General features: G+C 34.6%; 1 protein-coding gene across 1 annotated transcript; it reads left to right on the top strand.

The window, feature by feature from the left end:
• The first annotated feature begins 1,691 nt into the window (after nt 1-1,691).
• Nucleotides 1,692-10,282, top strand: SUVR5 (histone-lysine N-methyltransferase SUVR5). The gene is made up of 12 exons (XM_079035409.1): nt 1,692-1,955; nt 2,784-3,073; nt 4,490-4,792; nt 5,292-5,402; nt 5,792-5,902; nt 5,990-8,482; nt 8,585-8,746; nt 9,094-9,210; nt 9,295-9,398; nt 9,550-9,687; nt 9,787-9,874; nt 9,964-10,282. Exons 2-12 carry the CDS (start codon nt 2,795-2,797, stop codon nt 10,069-10,071), a joined length of 4,014 nt encoding a protein of 1,337 aa, XP_078891535.1. The 5' UTR covers nt 1,692-1,955; nt 2,784-2,794; the 3' UTR covers nt 10,072-10,282.
• The last annotated feature ends 16,360 nt before the right edge of the window (nt 10,283-26,642 follow it).

The following is a 26,642-nucleotide window of genomic DNA, read 5'->3' as shown; positions in this document are numbered from 1 at the left end:
AGTTTACTGTCGGCACTTTTTCCTTCTTTAGTCATCGCCACGATGAAGGTTTCGATGGTCATTCCACTGGCTTGAAAAATTAGGACCGCCCCCTTCATTAAATTGAAAGTTGTGAGATTGATCAATCGAGCGATTGTGCAAAACAATTGTTGAGGACATGTAATGCGATGGGAGCCTTGTTGTAGACGAGATCGAGAAAGCCGATTTTCTTCCAATAATAACATAGAACGTGCTTTAAGGAATGAACGCAATGTAGTTTGGTGTCGAATAATGTTAATGACTTGATCAATTTGTCACCAAGTCCATTCATCATATACATGACCAAGTTTTTCTCCAGGACATACTGGACAATGTTGGAAAGAAGATCAAATAATACCTTGAGTTGCTATAGTATCTATAATTTAACATGTCTCCGATTTCAATGGAGCAGATATCGTGATCTAGTTGCATGGAACACGTGTCTTTGCTTTCGCGAAAGTGGTTTTTAGGCTTAAACAAACAATGTGAGCGACCGCTCCCTTTTGAGGATCATCTGAAGTAGACACTTGTTGATCGTTCCGCATATCCATAGCTTGACTAGGGAGTCAAGCTTTTGCCATTTGGATGTTGGTACTTGAACAACTTCTTCAAGATGGTCATGAACACAAAAAAGTATGCGGTACGCCTCAAAGAGTTTAGGCCAAACATCATAATTCAAGTCAATGATGTCAAGAGTGAGGGGAGCATATGTACGTATGTTGGTGATTCCAAATAGTTTTCATTGACATCCTTTTTGGGGGTATCATTATCAATGATGAACAAAAAGAACTTTTTTTAGGGTTTAGCCCGAGGAAGGAGGGAGAAAAAAAAAAGATTATAGGGAGAGAAATTAGGAGATAAAGAGTCTATGGCTCTCTAATATACCATAACATGCTCAACATTTCACCCGAAGAGATATTGTGTATTTCACTTAATATTTTCCCATAAAGAGATATCATGTATTGAACGTAATATATGGAAATACAAAAGGCCATAGGCCGAATACATGAATAAATACATAAGGCCGAGAGCCTATACAAACATATACAAATACATATACACTAAACGGCTAAACCTTTTACATATAAACAAGTGTTAAACGTGTTGCTCGCCTTTTTACAACATATAGTGACAATACCATAAAGAAAGATCTATTGATGGTACATACCTCTACGTTACTAAAAACGATTTATCCGATGTTTGAAGAAATTCGAGTCTTGTTCTTTATGGTATGTGTTTTCAAACCATGTGATATTATATCATATCCATATGCTTGTGTGTGTTAGATGGGTGGATAGTACTCTTTATGCTTTTGAACATTCAAAACTTTGGTCAAGGTTGATTTAAACAACTAACTACACGTGTTTACGTTTAGAAAAGACAATACATTGATCACGAGTATTATGTTATATTGATATTTTATCTAAATAATCTAAATATTACTTATTAATTTTTTACAAATATATGCAAAAAAAAAAAAAAATCAAACAAATTAATAAAAAATAAATCTCTCTCACACACACGTACCTCGACCACACCGTCTGCCTCCCAATCTTGTACCACCGTTACGATACACGTTCACTAGCACTATTTTTTTTAAACCTTTTTTTATAATAAAAAATAGAAAAAAATCATAATTTTAGGGTTTTTTGTTTTTTGTTTTTTTAAAGTCTCACACAAAACCCACCATTTGTTTTCTCTCTCATCGCCTTCTTTCTCTCTTTCTCTCTCTACACACATCCAGGTCTTCTTGTTCGTTTTGGACCTGGTACATGCCCACTTTTTAGTTTATAGTTTATACCCATCTTCATCAAAAATTAAAAAAAAAAAGATCTTTTTTGGATTATATTTTATAACAAATTAACCACAAAAATACCAAATCCACATCCACCCGCAACAATGGCATAAAGGTGATCTTCACACCCCGACTGCAAAAGGTACATTTACATAAGGCCACCATTTTTCTATATCTTCCCCAATTTATATACATACATACAAAATATACATATATATTGTTATAGACTCATATATCTATTACATGTAGTTATGTACATGTTCTTGGTGACGTTTTCCCCCAAATAATATTGTACCCTAGACTAAAAAAGAAGAGATTTTTAAGTGTGCCCAAACGAAAAAAAAAACTAAGTTAGTGAATCATGAATGTATGTATGACTTCGATTCAAGAAACTGTTGATTTTTCGACTTTCAAGATTATTAACCGATGATTTTGTGGTTCAATTCGGGGTTTCGTAGATGGGTCAGGTCAATCAATTGATGGGGATTTCTTGATCTGGACCCACTTTTTGTTTCTAGGTCACAGCAAAACATGCAATTGATGTGTCAGAATCTTTGGTTTATTTTTCTTTTAGGGTTTTTGTTCGAATTTAGTTCGACATTATGTGATTAGGGGAAGTTAATTTGTGTATTTCTTCGATTTTATTGTTTTGACAACGTATATACTTGGAATTGGGTAGTAATTTCAATCGTTACACTATTTTCCATTAGATTGTTCCAAAAACCTAAAATTGGTTCCTGTAAATTTGGGGTTTTTTTATCCAACGACGGAAATACACATATTTAACTTAAATTCGAATTCTAGGGTTTATTTGTTCTTGTTTTGTAAACAAAAACTAGCAAAATTGAACTCAACTGTGAGGAACAAAGATTCTACATTACATACGAGTGTTAACTTTAGCTAAATTAGATTCATTTATCATTTTATCAGTTCATTAAATTCTAATTCTAGGGTTTATATGGTAAAACAGATTCTAAAATCATGCAAGTGCTTCCACGTAATGGCCCAGATCAGGGTTCTGAAAAAGCTTTTGTTTATGATGGAGGGTCAAACAATGTCAAACACGAACTAGTTGATGGAACCGGAATTGGAATTGGAATCGGAATCGGAATCACAGAAGCATCTGATGATGACCAAAAGCTATCTTCCAACACTCATGATTCCGGAGTTGATAGTCTGGAATTGGCATGTGGGAATCAGGAATGTGAGTCAGAACCCAAATGGCTTGAACAAGATCAACCCATGGCAGTTTGGGTGAAGGTATACAATAATATATATATATATATATATATATATATATATATATATATATATATAATATTCCATGAGTTGTTTCTTTTTTGATTTAATTAGTTAAGCCAAAAAGCTTGGATTAATGTATTAAGACACTAATCTTGACCTATTATTAAAGGTTTCCAGGGTAACATGAAATCCTTAAGTTTACGAATCTTTTACATTTTTACCCTAAGTATGTTCTTTTTACATATTATATGTTTTTGTAAAAATATGTTTTCAGAAGTATAAATATGTTTGTTAGAAGTGTAAATATATATTTAGAAGTATAGACACATTTTTAGACGTACAAATACGTACTTTTATGTTTTTTAGAAGTATAAATACATTTTTTTACGTCTAAAATACATATTATACTTCTAAAAACTGTAAAAATACATATTTATACGTCTAAAAAATGTATCCATACTTTTAAATATGTATTTATCCTTTTATAAAATGTATTTATATGTCTAAAAAATGTATCTATACTTCTAAATATGTATTTATCCTTCTATAAAATGCATTTTTACTTCTAAATAACGTAAAAGTATGCATTTATGTCTAAAAAATGTATCTATACTTCTAAATATGTATCTATCCTTCTATAAAATGTATTTATACTTCTAAAAACCGTAAAAATACATATTTATATGTCTAAAAAATGTATCTATACTTCTAAATATGTATTTATCCTTCTATAAATGTATTTATACTTCTAAAAAACGTAAAAATATGCATTTATATGTCTAAAAAATGTATCTATACTTCTAAATATGTATTTATCCTTCTATAAATTGTATTTATACTTCTAAAACGTATTTTTACGTTTTAAACCGTATAAGTCGCAAACAAAAGCGTATATAAAGAAAGAGCATTTAAACGAAAATATAAACACGATGTTTACTTAAACATTTTTTTTTTCGTGTATCAATACGTTTTTTCTGCATGAATACATATAATATGGAAAAAAAAATACATAGTTAGTGTAAAAACGTAAAAGATTTGTAAACTTAATGGTTCTCTTGCCACTTCTATTTTATGATAACCTGGAAACCTAGAATGTAATAAGGGCAAAATTAGAAGAAAAGTTGCAAAGTTCCTATTTTATCGCATCAAAAAGTGATGTTATTTTGGAAAAACAAAAGGGTTTTTATGTCAATATCCCAATAACATTTTGTAAAAATTGATGAATATTGTGAACATGTAAGGGTAAAACGGTCATTTTGTCTCTCTTTTAAATGGTTTATTTGGTCTAGAAAAGAAACAAAAGAAACAGACGTTATGCATACAACACTTTATCCAAACATATATCATTACTTAATGGAAAAAAAAAGAAACAACCCTTTTAATGCATATTTTTCAATCAAGATTATCGATTTATGTTTTTTTTTGAAAATATAGTGGAGAGGGAAGTGGCAAGCAGGGATAAGATGTGCAAGATCCGATTGGCCATTATCAACAATTAGAGCAAAACCTACACATGAAAGGAAACAATATCTTGTCATATTTTTTCCAAGAAAAAGAAATTATTCATGGGCAGATGTTTTGCTTCTTCGCCCCATTAATGAATTCCCTGAGCCAATTGCATATAGATCACATAATATTGGAGTCAAAATAGTCAAAGATTTGATTGTTGCAAGAAGATTTATCATGCAAAAGATTGCTGTTACTTTGATAAACACCATTGAACAATTAACAACCGAGGTTTGTCATCTTCTTCTTCTTATTCTTAGGCCAAATTTCAAGAAACGACGATGTACTTTTATTTTTTAGGGTTAATGTCATAAAAGCCCTTAAGTTTTTAAAAAATATTTGGTTTTACCCTTTTGCGTATTTTGGGTTCAATTTTACCCTTTTGTTCATTAAAGCCTTTATGTTTGAGAGAAATGTTCGGTTTTACCTTGTAAACTTGCAAAAACGGTAAAAATGAAAAAAAAAAAGTTGTAAACTTGGGGCTTTAATGAACCAGAAATATGCAAAAGGGTAAAACTGAATATTTCTGCATAACTTAAGGGCTTTTATGTCACTATCCATATTTTTTATCCATAAAGAAATGTAAATACGTTGCTATTATGGGTAGAAAGTAGAGTACATTGGGTATATGGGTATTAAGAATGAAGTAAGTTGATATTTTACACAATTTGACCTAATCATTATCATTGTTATTCTATGTTCTTTAATGGGCTATGTTGGATTCTTGTAGGGTTTGAAGGAGAGTGCTCGTAGTGTGGTAGTGTGGAAGGATTTTGCATTGGAAGCTTCTAGATGTAAAGATTATTCGGATCTTGGAAATATGCTTCTTAAACTTGAAAATGTAAGTGTTTCTTGCTTTTAAAATGATGTTTCTTTATTTGTATATGTGTTATCTTTGAGAATTATGGTAATCTTGATATATATATACACACAAAAACACATCTAGGGAAACACACGTACGCATGCATGTATGTATGTTCATGGAAGTTGGTGTATGAAGAAAAAGTTACAAAATCTTAGCATTAAAATGGTAAAATCTTTGGAAGATTTGTTTGAGCTTTAAAGTTACATTAAACACATGTGAAGATTATATATGAGAGAATTCCATGGATTAGTTCATGCACATGCATACCTTTAAACAAGTTCTTGTAGTATTCCATATAAGTAGAGTTAAGCTTTACATATAATATAAAAAAGTTGATATATAAATATTACAAATTTGTTTCCCAGATGATATTACAAAGGTTCATAGACTCTTTTTGGTTGGAACATTCTAAAGAAACATGGGTGCAAAAATGTCAAAATGCTCAAACAGCCGAATCTATCGAATTGCTAAAAGAGGTAAACACTACACAATGTCACAATCACATTCTTTCTTTAAATATCAATAAAGTTCATCACTTTAAAATACTTTATATATAAATTCAGGAATTAGGGGAAGCTATAAATTGGAACGAAGTGCAAACACTTACAAACACACCCGAAATTGTAACCGAATGGAAAACTTTAAAACCAGAAATCATGAAATGGTTTTCAATCTCAAATCCTTCATTCAACAATGGAGAATCCGAACAACAAAATGATGGATTTTCAAACACAAGTCCTCAAGTTTCCCGAAAACGCCCCAAACTTGAAATCCGTAGAGCTTCACAGTTAGAACCCGAAGGGGTAAATCCGTCATTTCCGGTTGAAACCGATTCAAGATTCTTTAATGGGCCTGTGAGGGATGATAAATGGGGTGAGATTGTAGTTGAAACTGGGAATCAAGAAACTCGGTTTAATGATAGAAATAAACAGTGTACAGCTTTTATTGAAGCTAAAGGAAGAAGATGTGTTAGATGGGCTAATGATGGAGATGTTTTTTGTTGTGTACATTTAGCATCTCGTTTTTCAACCAATCATGTAAGGACAGATGTGACTCCCCAATTGGAGCCCCAAATGTGTGAAGGCACAACCGTTTTAGGTACTAAATGTAAGCATCGATCACTCCCAGGGACATCTTTCTGTAAAAAACATCGAATCAACAAGGACAAGGACGTAATCGTAATTTCACCTCCCATACCCGAAAACAAAACAATTAAAAGAAAGGTGGAAGATGTATTGTTGTTTGAGGGGGGTAATAATTGTCAAGAAATTGTAGTTTCGGGGCATTTTCGGAATGAGGAAAATCTTGAAGGGGTGAAATGTATTGGTGATAATGAAGCTGTGTGTAATGAAAGTCCAACAAAGCATACTTTATACTGTGAGAAACACTTGCCAAATTGGCTCAAAAGGGCAAGAAATGGAAAAAGTAGGATTGTTTCAAAAGAAGTGTTTATTGAGCTTCTTAAAAGCTGTGAATCACATGTCCAAAAACGTCATTTACACCAAGCGTGTGAGTTGTTTTACAGGTTCTTTAAAAGTGTCTTATCTTTAAGATCCCCTGTTCCTAAAGAAATCCAGCTTCAATGGGTGATGTCAGAAGCTTCAAAAGACGTAAATACCCGTTACTTTTTATTCAAGTTAGTTTGCAGCGAAAAGGAAAGACTTATTCGCCTTTTCGGGTTCGATGGTAAAATTCCTGAAAATTCCGAAAATACCCTTTTGGAAGCACACGTTGAAAATGATGATGGAAGTGACATCAAGTGCAGTGTCTGCTCTTTGAAGTTTCTTGATGACCAAATGCTTTCGAAACATTTCATTGAAAATCATAAAAAGGAAGCACGTGTGATTTTCAAACAATACGTGTGTGCGATATGTTTCGATACTTTTTCCGAAAATACCCTTTTGGAAGGACATGTTCTTGAAAGACACCATGTCCAGTTTGTTGACCAATGCATGCTTTACCAATGTATCCCATGTGGCAACCGATTTGGGAATTCTGATCAATTATGGTCACATGTGGTGTCGAATCATCCCGCAAATTTCAAGGGCAAAAACGTAATTTCTGATCATCATAATAATAATAATAATCAAGGTGGATTTCAGAAATATATTTGTAGGTTTTGTGGATTGAAGTTTGATTTGTTACCTGATCTTGGTAGACACCATCAAGCAGCTCACATGGGGTCAAACTCAAACTCAAACCCTAGCGGGACCCGTGTCCCAAAAAGGGGTGTCCCGTTTTTTTCCAACAAATTAAAACCAGGAAGACTAAATCGCCCTCGGTTCAAAAAAGGTCTCAGAAAGAAACACATTCAAGCACCGTTCCAAGAGATAATAGAATCGGAATCACAATTCCAATTCCGGTCTCAATTCCAATCTCAATCACCGGAATCGGTGATTCTTGGAAGATTACAAGAGTCGGAATGTGCAAATGTCGCGAAATTACTCTACTCAAAGATCAACAAAACAAAACTTTATCCGGGAAATCTTGAGATTTTAGCCATGGCTCGATCCGTTTGTTGTAGAAAAAGCTTTCAAGCATCAATGGAGAAGAAATATGGAGTTTTACCTGAACGTTTGTATCTCAAGGCTGCAAAACTTTGTAGTGAACATAATGTTTTGATTGAGTGGCATCAAGAACGGTTTGTTTGTCCAAAAGGGTGTGACGGAATCACGGATTCCGATCAATTCCCTCCTTTAACAAAGACAGAATCGGAATCAACGATTCCGATTCCGACCGATGTTTTGGGACCTAAGACGGAAGCGAAGGAATCACGTGTTCCGGATCCCGTGACAGGGGAATGGGCGATGGATGAGTCTCATTACATCATAAATTTCAGCCATTCAAGACCGGAATCAGAAAAAGCAATTGTTTTGTGTGATGACATAAGCTTCGGAATGGAATCGGTTCAAATCGCGTGTGTGGTTGATGATCATCTTTTGGGGTCAATTCATAATTCTGCTGATGGTGATGATGGTCAAACTTTCTTACCATGGGAAAACTTTACCTACATTACAAAGCCTTTGCTTGATAAATCTCTTGATTTTGGATTGAGGGTAAGTTTGACTTTTTTTATGATTGATTTCGTAAAAGATTATAAATTAGATTCTTGATTTTTGTAATTTGTAATTTGGGATTTGGGATTTTTTTTTTTACAGAGTTTACAATTGGGGTGTGGATGTGCACATTCCACATGTTCTCCAAAAGGGTGTGATCATGTGTATCTTTTTGACAATGATTATGAAGATGCAAAGGATATAAATGGAAAATCAATGAAAGGGAGGTTTCCTTATGATGATCAAGGCCGAATCATATTGGAGGTAATTAAAAATGCTTTTTCATTTTTTAGTAAAACAATAAATATTATCACTCAAGTTTTAATTGTTATAGAATTTTGTAGACTTATGACGTGTCAAGTTTGTTGAAACATTATTAAATAGCAAAATAATTTTCAACATTAGAATAAAGTTGAAACTTTGTTACTATTTTATAAAATTGTTTCAATAATCGGGTCTTTCAATGTGTCCACATCAACAAAAATAAAAAATCTCGTAACAATGGAACAAAAAGATTTTGAATCTCTATTGATTCATGATAATTAATAACCTATTTATTCTTGCAAATATTCCCCATTGTAATTTAATTATTTTTTTTTAATATATTTTAGGAGGGTTACCTAGTTTACGAATGCAACAAGAATTGCAGCTGCAATAAAAATTGTCCAAATCGAGTTTTGCAAAATGGGGTGAAAGTGAAATTGGAAGTCTTCAAAACAGAAGACAAGGTAAAATTCACTTACTTTCGTATTTTTATTTTTAATAAATCTATAAAATTTCTATTTAAATAATTTAATTTTTTATAAACACAGGGTTGGGGGGTAAGAGCTGGAGAACCAATCGATCGTGGAACATTTATTTGCGAGTATATTGGAGAGGTTGTCGATGAACATGAAGCGAAGAAGAGGCGTCATAGGTTTGACTTTCTTCACGTTGACTTTTTAGTTTCGAGTATATCATTATCAAGATATCAAAGATTCTAAAAGAATCCAATCTTTTATTTGTATATTGAACATCAAGATTTCAAGATTCTTATGGAAATTATGGAAAATTTTGTGGGAATTTAGGTATGATCGAGAAGGTTGCGGATTTATATATGAAATTGATGCTCGCATTAATGACATGATTCGATTGATTGAGGGAGAAGCCCCTTACGCGATTGATGCTACAAAATTTGGAAATGTTTCACGCTACATAAATCACAGGTAAAAAAACGTTTTTTTTTTTTATTTATTATTTACTGTTGTATAAACCCTAATCCCCAAATCTTAACCCTTTTGTCATGATCGTGTTTCTTTTTGTAGTTGCACTCCAAATCTTGAAAATCATCAAGTTCTTATCGAAAGTTTGGATTCTGAATTGTCACATATCGGTCTATATGCTAGTCGAGATGTAAGCATTATTTTTTAGTTTTTCTGTATTCAGTCCCTGAACTTTAGTAAAATTGCAAAACAGTCCCTGAACTTTTATTTTTGTTACAGATAGCAACAGGTGAAGAATTGAGCTTTGATTACATGAACAAGGCGCCACCTGGCAAAGGGTGTCAATGCAAATGTGGTGCTGTGAATTGCAGGGGTCGTTTGCACTGAATCAAATCCTGAACGTGAATAATATCACTTTTTTTTTTTTTTTTTTTTGGGGTTTCAGATTTAGACTTTTAGTGCTAGATTTTAATAAAACTTTGGTTATTAGTAGTGGTTTATTACATATATATAAGTCAAGATCGAAAAATGGTAGGCAAGTTTTGACCTTTGACCTTTAATCTGCCATATTTTGAAGATAATGTTTCACTTTTGTCTACCTTTTATGTTAAAAAAAAAAATTTCTTGCTAATTTTGCTAGTCAAATATAAAATTTTATGTGAATTGAAATTTAGATTGGGTAAATATTGCGATTTAAAGAAATTAAAGGGCAATAAAGTATCATTTGTTGTAAAGTGAAGGAGAAACAAAAACATATAGGAATCGCCTAGTGTCGTTTAGGTTAATTTATTGCTTTTACACATTCTACTCACCAACTCTAGTAAACTACAAAATCGTCCCTGAACTTTATTTTTTCACTTTCAATACCAAAAAAAACATTAAATGACTAAAGAGTAAAGACTAAAGAGTACGGTATTTGGACATCAAGTAAATTTATTGTAGCCATTTGGATAATAAGTCATATAAAATGACACAAGAGTACGGTATTTGGAATAAGGACAATGAGTAATGACAACATTTTCAAAATTTGAGAAATAATTTCGATGTTTGAAATTTGACATTTGTAGTAGGAAAAATCTTATTTCGATATGTTTCTGGCATTTTGAAATGAAACTAATTTTCACAATTTTTTATTTTGCTTTTACCGATATAAAGGAGTTCGAAATTTTCAAACACATTTAAAAAAATTCGAACTTTTTTGATGATATAAGACGTTTTTCGAAACTCATATCTACTTCGAAATTTAGAAAAACTTCTTACTATTTTTTATTATCTCCTTTATCAAAAACAAAGTTTGGAGAAAAAAAAATCAAATATTGGATCCAACATGCTAAATTTTTTTATGTGGTGAAATGAATAAGGCGAAGACTAAGCTCACGATTGATACATTCCGAGCTACCCAGTCAATGATGCCTCCAATTCCCTCACCAAGAATAGCTCCAATCGATGAACATGCAGGTTCTCCACTTCGGAAACCTGACAACATTCCGGAAGACCCCCTTATTCCTTCTCCTCCAGAGTTTACCATAGATGAGAACATGCATTATGTGATTTTAGTTCTCAACAAACCAGACAAAGGCAAAAGGCCAACCTTGGAATTTCACAGATCCGAACCGACCACCAAAAAGTCCGAAGGTTCATCCCAAGCTCAAATAGATCAAGCCCTGGAAGAAAGCATTCAGATCCAAGCTCTCAAAGATAACCCCAATCCAATGCTAGGACTTTCGCCTCTCTGTCGTGAAGGAATAATCCATGACTTGGACATAATGCCATTCATGTATTATGATCTACCAACCCAAGATTCAGACCAACTTAATCTTCCCATCTCTCCATACGACAAGTTTTACATCAAATTTGATCCTCTCCACCCAGAAGATGATCCTCAAATGATCATCAGAACCAAAAGAGAACGACTGAAGACTTTCTACTCCTTGAACGCACGTCCCCAAAAAGAAGTGTGGTCTCGGAAGAGAATCACCAAGATATCTGGGTTCGGAAGGAAGGTGTTAACAAAGTTTGATTTGTATTGTCTGTTGCATCACTACTATGTCTATCGGAACAAGCCAACACAACTCACAATCACGAACGCTGACTTCCCCTCAATTAATCCGAACGACATCCTGACCATTGTAGCTCACTTCCAAACTCGTCAAGATTATCAGATGAGCATTGAATTACTTGAAGGATTATGTCGCTGAGTTTTGCATATGCGACTTCGAATTGGCTCATTTTTTCGGAATTGAAAAGTTCTTGGCAAAGATAGACTACAAACTGCCTGAAGCTGAAATCTCTGCAAAAGGGCCAATTGATGAACCAGTGTTAGGATACGTCTACTTGCAAAAAAACACAAACAAGAAGGACTTCTTCCGAGTCTTGGACAAGCATCTCATTCCCTCTAAAGTTCTTCAGAAGTTTATCTTAAATGCAACAAATTCAGAAGCTCTAGAGCATGTGAAGACAAAATTCATCAGTCAACTTCAGCGGTATCTTGAAGTCCAAAACTGGCTGTACAGAGATCATGTATTCATCCAAGAACAAGCCAACTGAGCTGACCATATTGCTAAGTTCATTTAGGGGGAGATTGTTAAAACATGAAAAGTGAACCTCTAGCAATCACAAGTATGAAGATCCGAAGTCAGCAGTTTCCGAAGTAGAGATGGAGTCCGAAGTGAAGATCAGTCTGAGGTGGAGTAAAGATCCAAGATTAGTCTGTGTGTTTGAACATTTATTGTTTCTTGTCTTATTCATGATGTAATGTTTCATAGGACTTATCTTTTGTATCTTTTAGATAATCGGTTGTTAGTAGCGGATTATTAACCAGTCCTACGAATGTCTCTTTAGTTTGTACGATGTACATCCTTAGTCTATTAAAGGAGAGTTTTGAATGACAAGAAACATGGTGAATTGTTACTCCAAAGATAGAAAATTTTCTCTTTAATTCACTTTCCCTTTTCTCTCAAGTCAAGATCTTTCACAACATTCTTCTTGTTCATTTAATGTCTTTACATTGATTATACTCCTCTTTTACCTTATTTAATATTGAGTACTTTGTTGAATATCTCATTAAAGTCTTGACTGGTATTTCCAGAATCGGCTGGAACATCTAATTAAGAGCAGACATCGATCTTAAATATTAACTCAAGGTTTGACTTTTCAAACCTTGTCCTTGTACATCCTTTCTTGTACTCATAACATTCCCTTCCGATTCTGTTTGGGAGGACCCTTCCTCTTCTTCCCATTTCCTTGCCCAATGTCCAAGACAGGAACAACATCAGTAGGAGTGGAGGAAACACCTTTTCCCTTCATTCCACTTTCAGTAGTTCGCTATAGGTTCTGAAGTTGAGCCAATGTGGTCTCTTGGTTGTTCAAATGATAAGTCATGATAAACTAATCATAACAACTGGGCAATGAGTTCAATACTATATAAATAGTCAATTCCTCATCAAAGTTCACATTAAGCTTCACCAAACGTTCCACATATCGTTGTTTTCGTTGCAAGTGGCTGCTGACGGATTCTCCGTCTTTCATCTTGCTGGCAATGAAGGACTTTACTACCTCATAATTTTCCTGACGAACTTGTTGGTGGTACTTTTCCACCAAGTCCTTGTTCCTCTTGTATGGCCAATAATCCTCATAGAACCTTTGTACCTCAGGAATCATAGTAGCCACCATGATGCATGCCACTTTGGTAACATCATTTTAGTGTCTCTTATACTCAGCTAGTTCTTCCGGAGTAGCTTTTGTTTCATCAATTTCGAGAAGCTCTTTTTCGAGCACATACTCCTTGTCATTGAAGCATAGAGCCATCTTGATGTTTCCCATCTAATCGTTATAGTTGGTTCCATCAAAATTGACCCTCGAGCAGATGTTCAAGAGTGAGAATTTGTTAGAGGAGTTATTGTTGGTGAAGGAACCAAAAGCATTGTTAGAGTTGACATTTGAACAAGACGAAGGAAAAGTTTTGGTTAGATAAGAATATTCCTCAATATAACACCACAATGAAATATTAAGGCTAGGATCCAACTAGATATTTCACAACTTAGAAAAGGGATGTCGTAATCTAATTGTGAAATAAATAAAGGTAGGTAAATGACGTCTTACCAATTTCACCACGAAAACGATATTGTAAACGAATTAGGTTTTAAATGAAATTCCTAGATCTTTTGAAATTCATTGAACTATTCAATGACATGTTTAATCTCGATTCTGCTCTTCCATTTGTGACTGGGATATCGAGGACCACAGATAAGATGTGAATAACCATGCAAATTAGCGTGGTACTCTCGATGTCATTTATCATGTAATCAATGTGTCGGTTAGCCACACACGCTCCATTAATCAATGATAATTTACGAGACACCCATTTCCACCCTTTATTAGTCCATATTAGTGTGACGGTTAACCACACACACTCCACTAACGATTTATATAAAGTGCAATGTGCAATTTCATGGATTAGCATCAAATTCATATTTTTTCTAAAGTAACTAAAATTGGGAATTTTATAAAACCATTTAGTTAATTTATTATTTCATTATACTTATTAATGAGTTTTATTTGTCCTATCAAACCCGTTTGGCTAACGACCCACCACCAATCAAGGAAGCGGTGGGTGAGAGTGGACACCCATTCAACTACCATTTTATATGTAGTTTCCTTATACCCTCTTTATAGATCTGCTTCGTGAATGAAGCGTACTAGCAGTTCGACTGAATTTTCTTATACATATAGTAAATATTAAACATTTAATTTTACATATAGTATAAGGTGTATTTTAGACTTTTCAAAATACTAGGGTTTTATAATCTTTTAAATTTCGAAATTAAAACAATTTAATTAAATTTAAAAGAAATTGATTTAATAACTAGGGAAGGATCCCGCATTGTGGGGATTAGAAAGTGTTCAATTGTAAAACATGTTACTGATTAAGTATTTAAAAAGGATTGTGGGGAAATTTTGGTAAGCAGCATAAAAAGGGTCTCAAATAGATTACAATCCACTATAATAGAAAAGATGTAATAACTCTCTACTACAGAAACAATAAATACAACTTGATAAATAAAAAAAGATGAAAATGTCCTTGAGCTAAGACTAAAGGAGAATCAAGTACATATGTAATGTGTTTGGATGCGATTAGATTAACCATAACAAATGATGCATGCAATGTGGTTTCCCTCCTTGACACTAGAACTACTAGTCTCCGGAATACCAGGCTGCCAAAAGGAAATAAAAGGAATGAATAGAAAAAACAAAAGAAAATACATGTGACTAGAAAATGAGTACATTAGTGACTTGTTTGTTACCTTGTAAAGGACAATTGCGTTATCCTCATCAACATCATATCCAGGTTTATTACCCTCATTGACTACCATTGCCGAAGGCTTTATGTGTCAGTCCTCTATCTACAATTATCAAAATAGAAAAATGAATTATATAACCTCTTAATCTAAGAAACTATATATGGTTAAGTTCAAATCACGGAAAAGCAACATACTTTCATTTCTTTGTGTATTATACCATGCTAACTTCAATTGTTTCTATTATAACATTGTACTTTCGATTTTTATTTATCAAAGGATTGTAGTTGGAAATTAGGTTGAAAATAAAATATTACATAACAATCGGAAAAATGTTAAAACTAAAGGATTAAAAAAGAGTTATAGTCACCATCAGACAAGGGTTCGTTTGTCCCTTCGAATCAAACATGTTAAATAACTTAATTTTTGGCAAGTTTTTAAGTTATGAAATTGTAATTAACAAAAAGTAAGCATTACCTTGTAAAAATATGCCATGGAGCGCTTACAACAAAGTGTTAAGGGGTTGCGGCAGCTTCAACCACAACAGCACCCACAACTGCAACAACAGATTCACCAACAACAAATTTCGCCACAAGGTTAGCTACAGTACCAGGCGGCACCACTAGAGGTTGTTCATGTTTGGCTTAGGTTGAAATTTTTTAAAAAATAAATAAACTATATTTCAGTTAACTTGAATCTCAGGTTGACAACCGAAAATGGATTGTGAAGAACTCCAACTAAACATCATAATTTTAGGTGAGTTTCAATATCGTTTTGATTGTTTAGAGATTTTGTAAAGTACATCTGAGATTGTTTAAAGGATAATTAAAAAATATTTATCAAATATTATCTTGAGCTTGATTTTAAATTTTACAGATTATAAAAGTATATCAAAGTTCAATCCAAATCCAAATACATCAGTGTTCAAAAGGCCGTGACATTACTTTTTATCAGCAAGCTCTGTTATCACTCGCCAAAATCAATTCCATTCACCTCATCTACAAAACTAAATCAAACCTTTATTTACTATTCATTATAAGGTGTCGAACAAACAACGAATGAATCTAATGTTAGAGACCAAAGCTACTCTTCAAGTAAGCTCAAATACACATCCATCCCACAATGACATAATAAAGACAAACCAATTGTCTTTATGGAGAATACGAAATTATACATCCATATCCATACAGGTATAAAAAGATGGAAAATAATGTAACGAATAGAGTTCAAAAGAAGTTTGACCCGGTCAAAGATAAATATTGATGGGTTTTGGTCATAAGACATCCTATGTGCTCATACAAACCCTAAAGCTCGGATTTAGGTTTCTCTATTGTACATACTTTGAATCCAAGACTTGAACCCTAATTCTAGCATATGGAAATCAGAATTCACATGTAAATAGATTTAAGAACATACCTTGATTATTATATAGCAATAACAATCCAATTCCTCCTTGAACTGACCTTGGAAAGCAGAGAGTCACAAGTGTCACTCCTCTAATGGCTCACAAACACCATAAGCAAGTGGAGAAGGTATAAGGAGAGAGGAGGGAGGTTAGAATTCGTATTTGGGACCTCTTGGGAAGGGATATACGAATTCATGACCTTGGGGTTGTTAATATAGGTGTAGAGATAGGGTTTCAGTCATTATCCTTATCTAGTTGATTATCCATTAAGCAACCAATAAGATAATCCTTGAATCCTTATCATACTCGAATTCTAAGGCTTTCCAACCTTAAATTCGTCCACCATACTTATAAGATAATCCTTACCTTATTTTGTAACTATCACATAATTACAAATCAGCCCCTCTAGTTTAATTAATTACATTTGATCACAAAACTAATTCTTAATTAATTATTGACCAATATTAATTAAACAAATATGATTTCTCCTTTAATATATTATTCTTACAACATATTAATAAATCATATTATCCTCTCTCTCTATATATTTCTCCAATCAAGTTGCTTTGGTGAAGGCAACCCAAAAGGACCATGCACCATCGGGTCAAGTACATACCAAAATAGTTATGGACTTAGACACTAATCCAACAGTCTCCCACTTGGATAAGTCTAACAACTATTCTGCGTATGACTTCGGATCCCGATCTACAATCGTAGCTTTCCAAAGCCGCTGTCTACTCTGATCATATCAAATACGTGTGTCCTTAGATAAGGGATCATATATTCCTCCATTCTAGATATCATATGAGATATGATTTCAAATCATTCTCTTTGTACTATATCTCGATTTCCGATTTATGACGACTGACTAATTGAACAAATCAAATTAGCCCTAGCCCGGTCGAGCATTTACGTTTGTCATCACTAAACCATCGAGGGGCCCAAAGATATCGCTTTTATCCTACTTTGGATAAAAGGAACGGATAAACTTTGATACAATGCTTGCTTGTACTCACGCACCGAATCACACACAACAATATGTTTTATAACACCAAGTTACTGGTGCGTTTACATATTATCAATGTGCAACCGATTCGCAAGATACAACTTACACATCTCGGTTTCAAGAATATAAGATGTTATCGTCTCACCAATCACTCGTGATACAATCCATGGAGTGATCCAAGTGAGCGTGGGTCTAATCCAATGCTCAAATCACATTCATAAGCACTCATGAATGTTGCAGCAAACATTTGCTTATGTCTAATACTTTTCTAGACATTCCACACACCAATTCACGACAGTCTTCATTCATATCTACTTCCAACATATGAACGACTGTGGCCCATTTGAATAATTCGATTATTCTTAATAAACTCAATTATTCTGGAAGTCAAAACATGCAAATGTGAAACACAAGAATAATACTAATCCCATATGGCCTCAAACCTTTGAGTATAAATAAAACACCTTTTATTTATCACCATATTGATTACTCATTATTTGTCGTTTCGGGTAATCAACTTCTCACTTGAATTCCAACACTTGTCTCATGCTCCTAGCATGCACACAATGTTTACCTATGGTTCTTACTTTGTGAAATAGATCACATTGAACACATTTCCAATCCTTCTCATTTCACAACTCCAAATCCGTTTTTTCATAAGTTAAAGAATATCAAATTCTTGCTACTTATAGAATATGCTAGATTCTAACATTCTATGCAACTATCCTTTCGTAATGTCACTGCACCAAAGTCACATAGACTATTGCCAATGATATTACAAAGTCCTCTATTGGGGATTGTTACAAGACAATTCCATAGACGTGATGTCTCTCACTCAAAGTACATTCTTTGAACATCCTTTTGCATAGAAGTTTCTAATCTAGTCATAGATTTCTCAATATTCAATTTCCAATATGGACACACTTCCATATGTTCCATATGACAACTCATTCTATTCGTAATGATGTCGATACGGTCCATCCAATATGGAACCATTTCCATATTTTCCAATACTATACTTCCAACTACTCACAAGCGACCAATCCTCGTCGAACTTTGGGTTGTCCTTTGATAGTTGTTTAATTGTTTTAGTCAAAACCAATTCTAGTCCCTTTTCCCTCTAAATGCGCTTGACATTTGGAAAATTTTAGAACGGTCCAACATTAAAGCATTTTCAATCGATCCTATACCCGAAGCGTATGGGACACGACGCATAATGTTTTATTTGCTATGTTCTCAAAATTCGAATTGTGAAGAGGGATGCCGTAATCATAATCGAAATTTTAAGAACACACTATGTACCTTTGACTAAATTTATTAACATTTCTCAACCTAATCCTTTAGATTTGAAATGAAGCATAATATTCTCTCCCTTAATTATAGCAAAACAACCTTTCAACTCTTACAACTTTGCAAAGTATGACTCTTGTTTTCTATAATTAATATTGCTAACCTTGCAATACTTTCCTTAATAATCATACAATCATAACATTTATGCTCCCACTATCATGATGATTATTATAAAACATAACACTTATGCTCCCACTAGCTTCGACATGTATTCATAAACATCTTAACTTTCAGAAAAAAAACAATGCTTATTGAATTTCTTAAGTTCATGTTTCTAATTCTTAGTGCTTTGATAATCCTTTATCAATGCTTCTTGAACTTATACACCTTTTCCTTCGATAGTTCATATGTGTGTCTAAACAATTAAGACTAATTGCCAAACCTCACAATTCAAATTATGGAAAGGGATGCCGTAACCATGATTGAATTTGAGAATGCAATTTTACAATCACTATCTTCTTAAAATCTCTCTTAGTGAAAGCATTTCTTCACAATCATTTTCATGAAGGAGGAAATCTTATGACACTTAGATTTGAGCGGTGTATGTGTTCCTATCCATGTGAATTTGTTAAAACCAAAGTTTATGACAAATTCAAACTCATATGGACCGAGCTTTCTTAATCTTGATTTCTTGCCTTATGGTAGCACAGCTGCCCACCATGTCTTCCAAGTAGTTAAGCGGCTCACCTTTTCTTATCAATGTACCTTTCATTGATTAAGGTGCTTTGCCTTTTATGCGTTCAAAATGAGAACTCATAGAACTCTCATGCATAATTAACTCGATTGGATTGGCACAAAATCAAAATAATGTCAACACGATAGGTTGTAAACCTCAACTCGTGTGCTAGTGATGATTGATAAGGTTTATTTGATTTGTTCTTGAAACCTTTCAAGACAATTAAGACTCTCATTGACTCCTTGACATATAAGGTTCTCTTGTCAATAACCATTTCTTGACAAACAAATATTCAAGAGTTAGTGTAGCTTTTATCAAAACACTTCATAAATTGGTCCTAGTTGGTCTTTGTCTTATCCAAGACATCACAACTTTCCACATTTAATGAAAGTTACAAACCTTCTTAATACCTTTCACTCATTGTCACAATCTTAACTTTAAGACTTGTTATTGGAACGAAGTATGATTGACTTGTTGATTTAACCATTTCTTCAATTCTTGATTCCTCTTCTTAGACATACAATTGTACTAAGACTCACTTAGAGGATCAATTGAGATATGGTTCTTAATCATTAAGACCTATCATAAAGCATAAAAGGTACTCTCCCTTCTTCTTAGAATGGAGAAACTTTTATCTCTCTGCCTACTTGATTCTTGTTATTCGTTCTGATATTGATCTAAACCCTTTAATCAATTCAAAATTACACTTAATCTTGTAAGTATAATCATATTTACTAAACCTTTAGTAAATCATGACGAACATCATTGTTACTCTTATGGTTGACTTGATCAACACGCAACATTGTGTGCTCGATCTCTTAGTCCCTCACTTGACACTTTGTCAACGAATTGGTCTAATTTCCAAATATGAATTTCTCATTCATCATGCAACCAAGTTGCATGATTCCAAATTTCTGTCCAATTGAAACTTTGGGCGATGAGAAACTCTCCCTATTTGGTAAATTCTCGATTTTTCCATAAACACCATAAATAAGAATCATATCCATTTGTTGTAGAAATATGCAAACACCTATTTTCATAACGATTTCATTGCAAGGAAATAAATAAATAAGTCAAACGAAAATTTATTTTATTTATAAAAGCAGCGGAAAACATATGTCCTTACAATGCAAAATCCATTGAAAACTATGTATTTCAAAAGAAAATTTTCTAACAACTCTATCATAACTATCTAAGATCAAAATCTAATCTTCAATTCCATGCGATCAAGATCCATTCCTTATGATTAGATTCATCTTGCTCTTTCACCAAGCTTCCTTTCTTTTCACTGATCCTGTAAAACATTCAAATGCAATCTTATTACATTATGTATTAAGAATTAATGAATAGGAACTTAATGGAGTTAGATAGTGGATTCTTACCTAAAGTAGAGCCATACGTTCTGACTCTCCCATCTCTTAGATCTCTTAGGTAATTATGGCAACTTCGTCTCCAATGCCCCTTCTCTTGGCAATAAAAGCAAAATGACTCTTTTGGAACAACACATGGAACTACTTTAGACATCGCCTTTCTCTTATGATCAAACTTTTCGATCATTGCATGTCTTTCATTGCCATTGTCTATATCCATAGAGGTCTTGAAGGCAGATTCACCAATCAACTTTGCTTTTCTATTGTGCCAAACCATTACTGATTCAGCAGCAATAAGCATGTAGGTGATATCTATAAGGGTCACGTCGTGATTCATCATATAGTACTCTCTTACGAACTCACTATATGAGTTGGGAAGTGACTGAAGAACCCAATCAACAGCTATTTCCTCACAGACAACGGATCCCAACATTCTTAGTCTATCAATGTGTGACTTCATCCCTAGGACGTGTGCACACACGGACTTTCCTTCTTTATGTTTACTTGCCAAAAGGGCTTGAGTGATCTTGAACTTTTCAAGCCTTTGAACTTGTGGGTTAGGGAGAATAATTGGAGGAGGTAGAGGAAGTGAAGCATGATTTCTTGTTCCTCGATCGAATCGTGGAATATCATCTTCATGTGGAATGCTTGTTCTACGGGATTTGAGAAGACCATAGTTGTCGAAATTTGACATCTACAAAACGGGAGAAAAACGAATTCAAGTTAGTTGATAGATTGAGTCCTTAGTAAATCACCCAAATGAGATACTAAGGCTAGGACCCAACACAATATTCTACAACTCGGGAGAGGGATGCCGTAACCCAAATTGCAGAACATTTGAAGGTAAGTGAATGACGATTCACTAATTTCCACCATGAAAAACGAAAAAGAATTTAAGTTTTAAATCTATGAAAACTCCTAGATCCTTTGAGATTCATTGAACTTTCAATGGCATGTTTAAATCTCGATATGCCCCTCTTGTTTGTGACTGGGATGCCGAGGATCACAAAGCGGGTGTGAATAACCATGCAAACTTACATGGTGCACTCACATGTTACAGTCACCTATTCGATGTGCCGGTAAACCACACACGCTCCACCGAACTATGACAAACATTGAGTCACCCTTTGCTACCTTTGCTTAGACCCATTTAGTGTGTCGGTTAACCACACACGCTCCACTAACGTCTTCGCAAGGGCACAAAGTGTAATTTCATGGAATTGCATCAATTCACTTTTGCCTAAGTAACTAAGATTGAGAATTATATGAAAACATTTAGTTACTTTTATACTTCATTATACTTATAAAGGAAGGTTTCGTCCTATCCTACCCATTCGGCTAACGACCCTCCACTGGTCAAGAGTGCGGTGGGTAAGAGTGGATACCCATTTAATCGCCATTTTATAGGCAATTTCCTTAAACACCCCTTATAGACCAGCTTCGTGAATGAGGCCTACTAACGGTAAGACTGACTTTTACTCATACATATATATAATGTTAGACTTTTAATGTTATATATACTATAGGGTGTATTTTACACTTTTAAAATATTAGGTGGTTCAATTTAACAATTATACCTTTAATTTACTTAAATTGTAAACCTAAACTTTTATGGATTTATTAAACCTCTTTAATTAAACACCTTAATTAGTTAATAAAACCATAAGGGTGTGATTTGAACTTTTTCAAAACTATACTAGAGTTTTAGAATTTGACATTCCTAATTAAACTTTTAATCAACTTTTCAATTCCAAAACTTGAGGGCAAGTTTTGAAACATTTCAACACATTAGGGTTTAGAATTTAAATATGCATCAAAATTAAACTATTTAATCAAAATTTAAATTCCAAAACTTGAGGGCAAGTTTTGAAACCTTTTTCAAAACATTAGGGTTTCAACTATTTAAATTTCAAAACAACAAAACTTTTTGGGGTTCAAATTTAAACTATAAAACCTAAAGGGCCAAATATGAAACTTTTCACAACAACAAGGATCAAATAACAAATAATTCAAATTAAAATTTAATCACATAATTATCCATATTTGATGATTTCTTGCAAAATAATTTATCAATTTACTTAAAATAATTAATCAATTATCTTATAAGGAAACAATTATCCTATTAATTGATAAATATCTTCAATTAGATTAAAATTATAGTCAAATATATCATATAATCGGATTAATATTAATCTAACATGATAAGGTAATTATCCCAATGCAAAAACAGCAAGAAATCCCGAGATAAGCACTGTCTGACGCACCGACTCGCCGAGTCACCCTCTGGAACTCGCCGAGTAGGGCTGACTCGCCGAGTCCAAGAGTGACTCGCCGAGTCAGGTCGAACAGTGAGGCCAAAACACGTTTTTCAGTTACATCAAGCATCAATACAATAGAAACCAATCATGGCTCTGATACCACTGATGGGTTTTGGTCATAAGACATCCTATGTGCTCATACAAACCCTAAAGCTCGGATCTAGGTTTCTCTATTGTACATACTTTGAATCCAAGACTTGAACCCTAATTCTAGCATATGGAAATCAGAATTCACATGTAAATAGATTTAAGAACATACCTTGATTATTATATAGCAATAACAATCCAATTCCTCCTTGAACTGACCTTGGAAAGCAGAGAGTCACAAGTGTCACTCCTCTAATGGCTCACAAACACCATAAGCAAGTGGAGAAGGTATAAGGAGAGAGGAGGGAGGTTAGAATTCGTATTTGGGACCTCTTGGGAAGGGATATACGAATTCATGACCTTGGGGTTGTTAATATAGGTGTAGAGATAGGGTTTCAGTCATTATCCTTATCTAGTTGATTATCCATTAAGCAACCAATAAGATAATCCTTGAATCCTTATCATACTCGAATTCTAAGGCTTTCCAACCTTAAATTCGTCCACCATACTTATAAGATAATCCTTACCTTATTTTGTAACTATCACATAATTACAAATCAGCCCCTCTAGTTTAATTAATTACATTTGATCACAAAACTAATTCTTAATTAATTATTGACCAATATTAATTAAACAAATATGATTTCTCCTTTAATATATTATTCTTACAACATATTAATAAATCATATTATCCTCTCTCTCTATATATTTCTCCAATCAAGTTGCTTTGGTGAAGGCAACCCAAAAGGACCATGCACCATCGGGTCAAGTACATACCAAAATAGTTATGGACTTAGACACTAATCCAACAAATATATCACGATCATATATTCCTTCATTCACCTACAATAACATAATGCTCACTTCAATGAAATGTACTAATATATAAACAAACAAATATGTAAAATGGATAGTTAAAAACCAGAGGAATTCCATCCAGAGCATTTGTCTTTGTTATTGAAAATGAAAGAGAGAGGATAACAACTTTAACATCGCCACCAGTAGAGTCAAAACTGGTTTTTGGGGATTGATTATTAAACCGTATGTGTAACACCTAGAATCCGAAATACCAAGAAAGGAAAGAAAAGCCCTTAGTTAAAGGAGTCAACTCGTAGAGTCCAAGGAGGAACTCGGCGAGTCGGAGCGTGACCCGTGTCGCGGATCAAGTGACCGACTCGGCGAGTCGGGGAGACTAACTCGGCGAGTCTGGTTTGGGTTGAGAAACCCTAATTTTGGGACTTGGCACCCTATTTAAGCATCTCATTTTCATTTCTAGGGTATCATTTATAGCCTCCATTGTCCAGAGACGAAACCCTAGCCACCCAACTTCATTCTTGAGCTTGTGTGAGAAGATTAAGGCTCTTGGTGTGCATCTTGAAGATTGTGGAAGAAAGGGAGCAAGGAAAGGAGTATAGATCCAGAGTTTGGGTGACATTCCAGATCATTTGAAGGTATAGAGCTTATACCTTGGTTGTTAATCATCTGGATCCCTTTTCTAGCTTATCTTTTGTTACATTTGGACCATTTCCAAGTGAATCTGGGTGATAAGCCTTGGAGGATGGATTGGACATTAGATCTGGACACTTTTGAGCTCTAGAAGCTCAGAGTTGTTGGCTTTATCTAGCTAAGGCTCCATGTCTTGACCTTGAACTTCTTATTTGCTTGGATTTGGTGTTCTAGCCTCATGACCCCTTGCATGCAAGTAAAGTTTGCAACTTTACGTGCAATTCTAGCATAAGGAGTCCAGATCTATGAGTTGGAAGTGTGGTGTAGACTGAAATCGACAGATTAGAGTTGTCACTAGGAGGAATCGGCGAGTCGGGTCGCAAACCCAAACCCTTCTATTATGATTCGGATCAGTGAGTGGGGTTAGAGAAGGAATCAGCCATTTTGTGTCCGTGTTGGACATGAAGATCATGGTACTCGACGAGTTCGAGGAGGAACTCGGCGAGTCCAAGGCAAAATCCTTAGGTGATGAAGATGGACTCGGTGAGTTGTAGAACAACTCGGCGAGTCGGTTGAAGATAGTCCCGAAGTGTTAGATGAAGGAGAACTCGTCGAGTTCTCACTAGACTGAACGAGTGGAGTCAGGGATTGTTTGGGATTTGAGGAGCATGGACTCGGCGAGTTGGTAGAACAACTCGGCGAGTCGAGTCAACTGGAAGGTTGACTTTGACCAGGACCTTGACCAGAGTTGACTTAGTTGACCTCGGGAGGAGAATTTTGGCTAAGTGTTATTATTGGTATTGGTAGCTAAGAGAACTAAAGGAGTAGCATTTCAGAGAGCTGTCGGTTAGCAGCCAGAGGGTTATCGGTCGAGTTCAGCAGTTCAAGTGAGTTTCCTTCTAGTAGGAACGAGTCTACGGCCACAATGTCGACCTGTTTAGATAGCAGTAATTCCGGAATTTGGTCCGATGTAGTAGTTCAGTATGCTTGATGTCTTTGTGATTTGGGCATGTTTGTGTTTTAGTTAGTTCGGACCTCGGTCCGATGCAGTATGTAGTATATGTGCTTATGTTATATGCTATGATCATGTTATGCTATGTTCAATTAGTCTGGACTTCAGTCCGATGCAAGGGGAAGGCCCCAGTTAGTCCGAACCTCGGTTCGATGCAGGGGGCAAGGCCCCAGTTAGTCCGGACTTCGGTCCGATGCAGGGGGCAAGGCCCCAGTTAGTCCGGACTTCGGTACGATGCAGTGGGCAAGGCCCAGTATGTGCTTTATATGTTATTGTATGGTATGTGGTAATTTGGGGGAGCTCACTAAGCTTCATGCTTACAACTTTCAGTTTTGGTTTCAGGTACTCAGTTTTCAAAAGAGGAGCTCGGGAAGATTGCAGTGCACACACCATTTGTTCAGTCTGGGATGTTTATACTCTGATATACTTGACAGTTGTTATAATATTTTGGGATACATTCTTTATGATTTTTATATGAGGTTTATCGACTATGGTTTTTATTATTAAATTAAACGAAATTTTCAGATTGTGTTTTTGGGATGTTACAGTATGAGATACTTGAGAAATAATGGAGGCCGACGTCTTACAAGAGCAGAAACAGACTAGAAACAAATATGTTGAAGAAGCACTAAACTAAATCAAACCCATAAAACCCTGTAGAAGACGTCAATTGCCTATTGGGTAAAGAGGAGATGGAGGGCATTGTAACCATCTGTTTAAACATTTGTCATCAGTTCCAGAGGAAAAATAAGGGCTTACTTGTGTACATACCTTCAAAATCGAATCCAAGCATCACCTTCGATTTGCTACTGTGTTTGTTTTGTATTTTTTCAAACAGAGAAGACGCAAAGGAAAATGAAAAAGATGACCCAAAATTGGTGATGATTTACTGGTGATGCTCTCTCGACGGTGCCTGCAACAGCTGGAAGCTTCCAAAATCGTTCCTGAGGTGTCCGGTGGCGTTGGAGAAATTGTAGAGATATTGAAGGGT

The sequence above is a fragment of the Lactuca serriola genome, chromosome 4 (assembly GCF_051521515.1).
Source record: "Lactuca serriola cultivar US96UC23 chromosome 4, Lser_US96UC23_V15, whole genome shotgun sequence".
NCBI classification, from domain to species: Eukaryota; Viridiplantae; Streptophyta; class Magnoliopsida; order Asterales; family Asteraceae; genus Lactuca; species Lactuca serriola.
The sequence above is the reverse complement of the archived record's forward strand: the minus strand, read 5'-3'. Positions and strand labels throughout refer to the sequence as shown.

What these genes read in the sequence shown, in the direction of transcription:
- SUVR5 (XM_079035409.1), top strand. Translation starts at nt 2,795, where the DNA reads ATGCAAGTGCTTCCACGTAATGGCCCAGATCAGGGTTCTGAAAAAGCT. An exon ending in CTCTTGATTTTGGATTGAGG is followed by an intron (nt 8,483 to 8,584) that starts GTAAGTTTGACT and finishes TTTTTTTTACAG; the next exon opens with AGTTTACAATTGGGGTGTGG. An exon ending in GTCTATATGCTAGTCGAGAT is followed by an intron (nt 9,875 to 9,963) that starts GTAAGCATTATT and finishes TTTTTGTTACAG; the next exon opens with ATAGCAACAGGTGAAGAATT.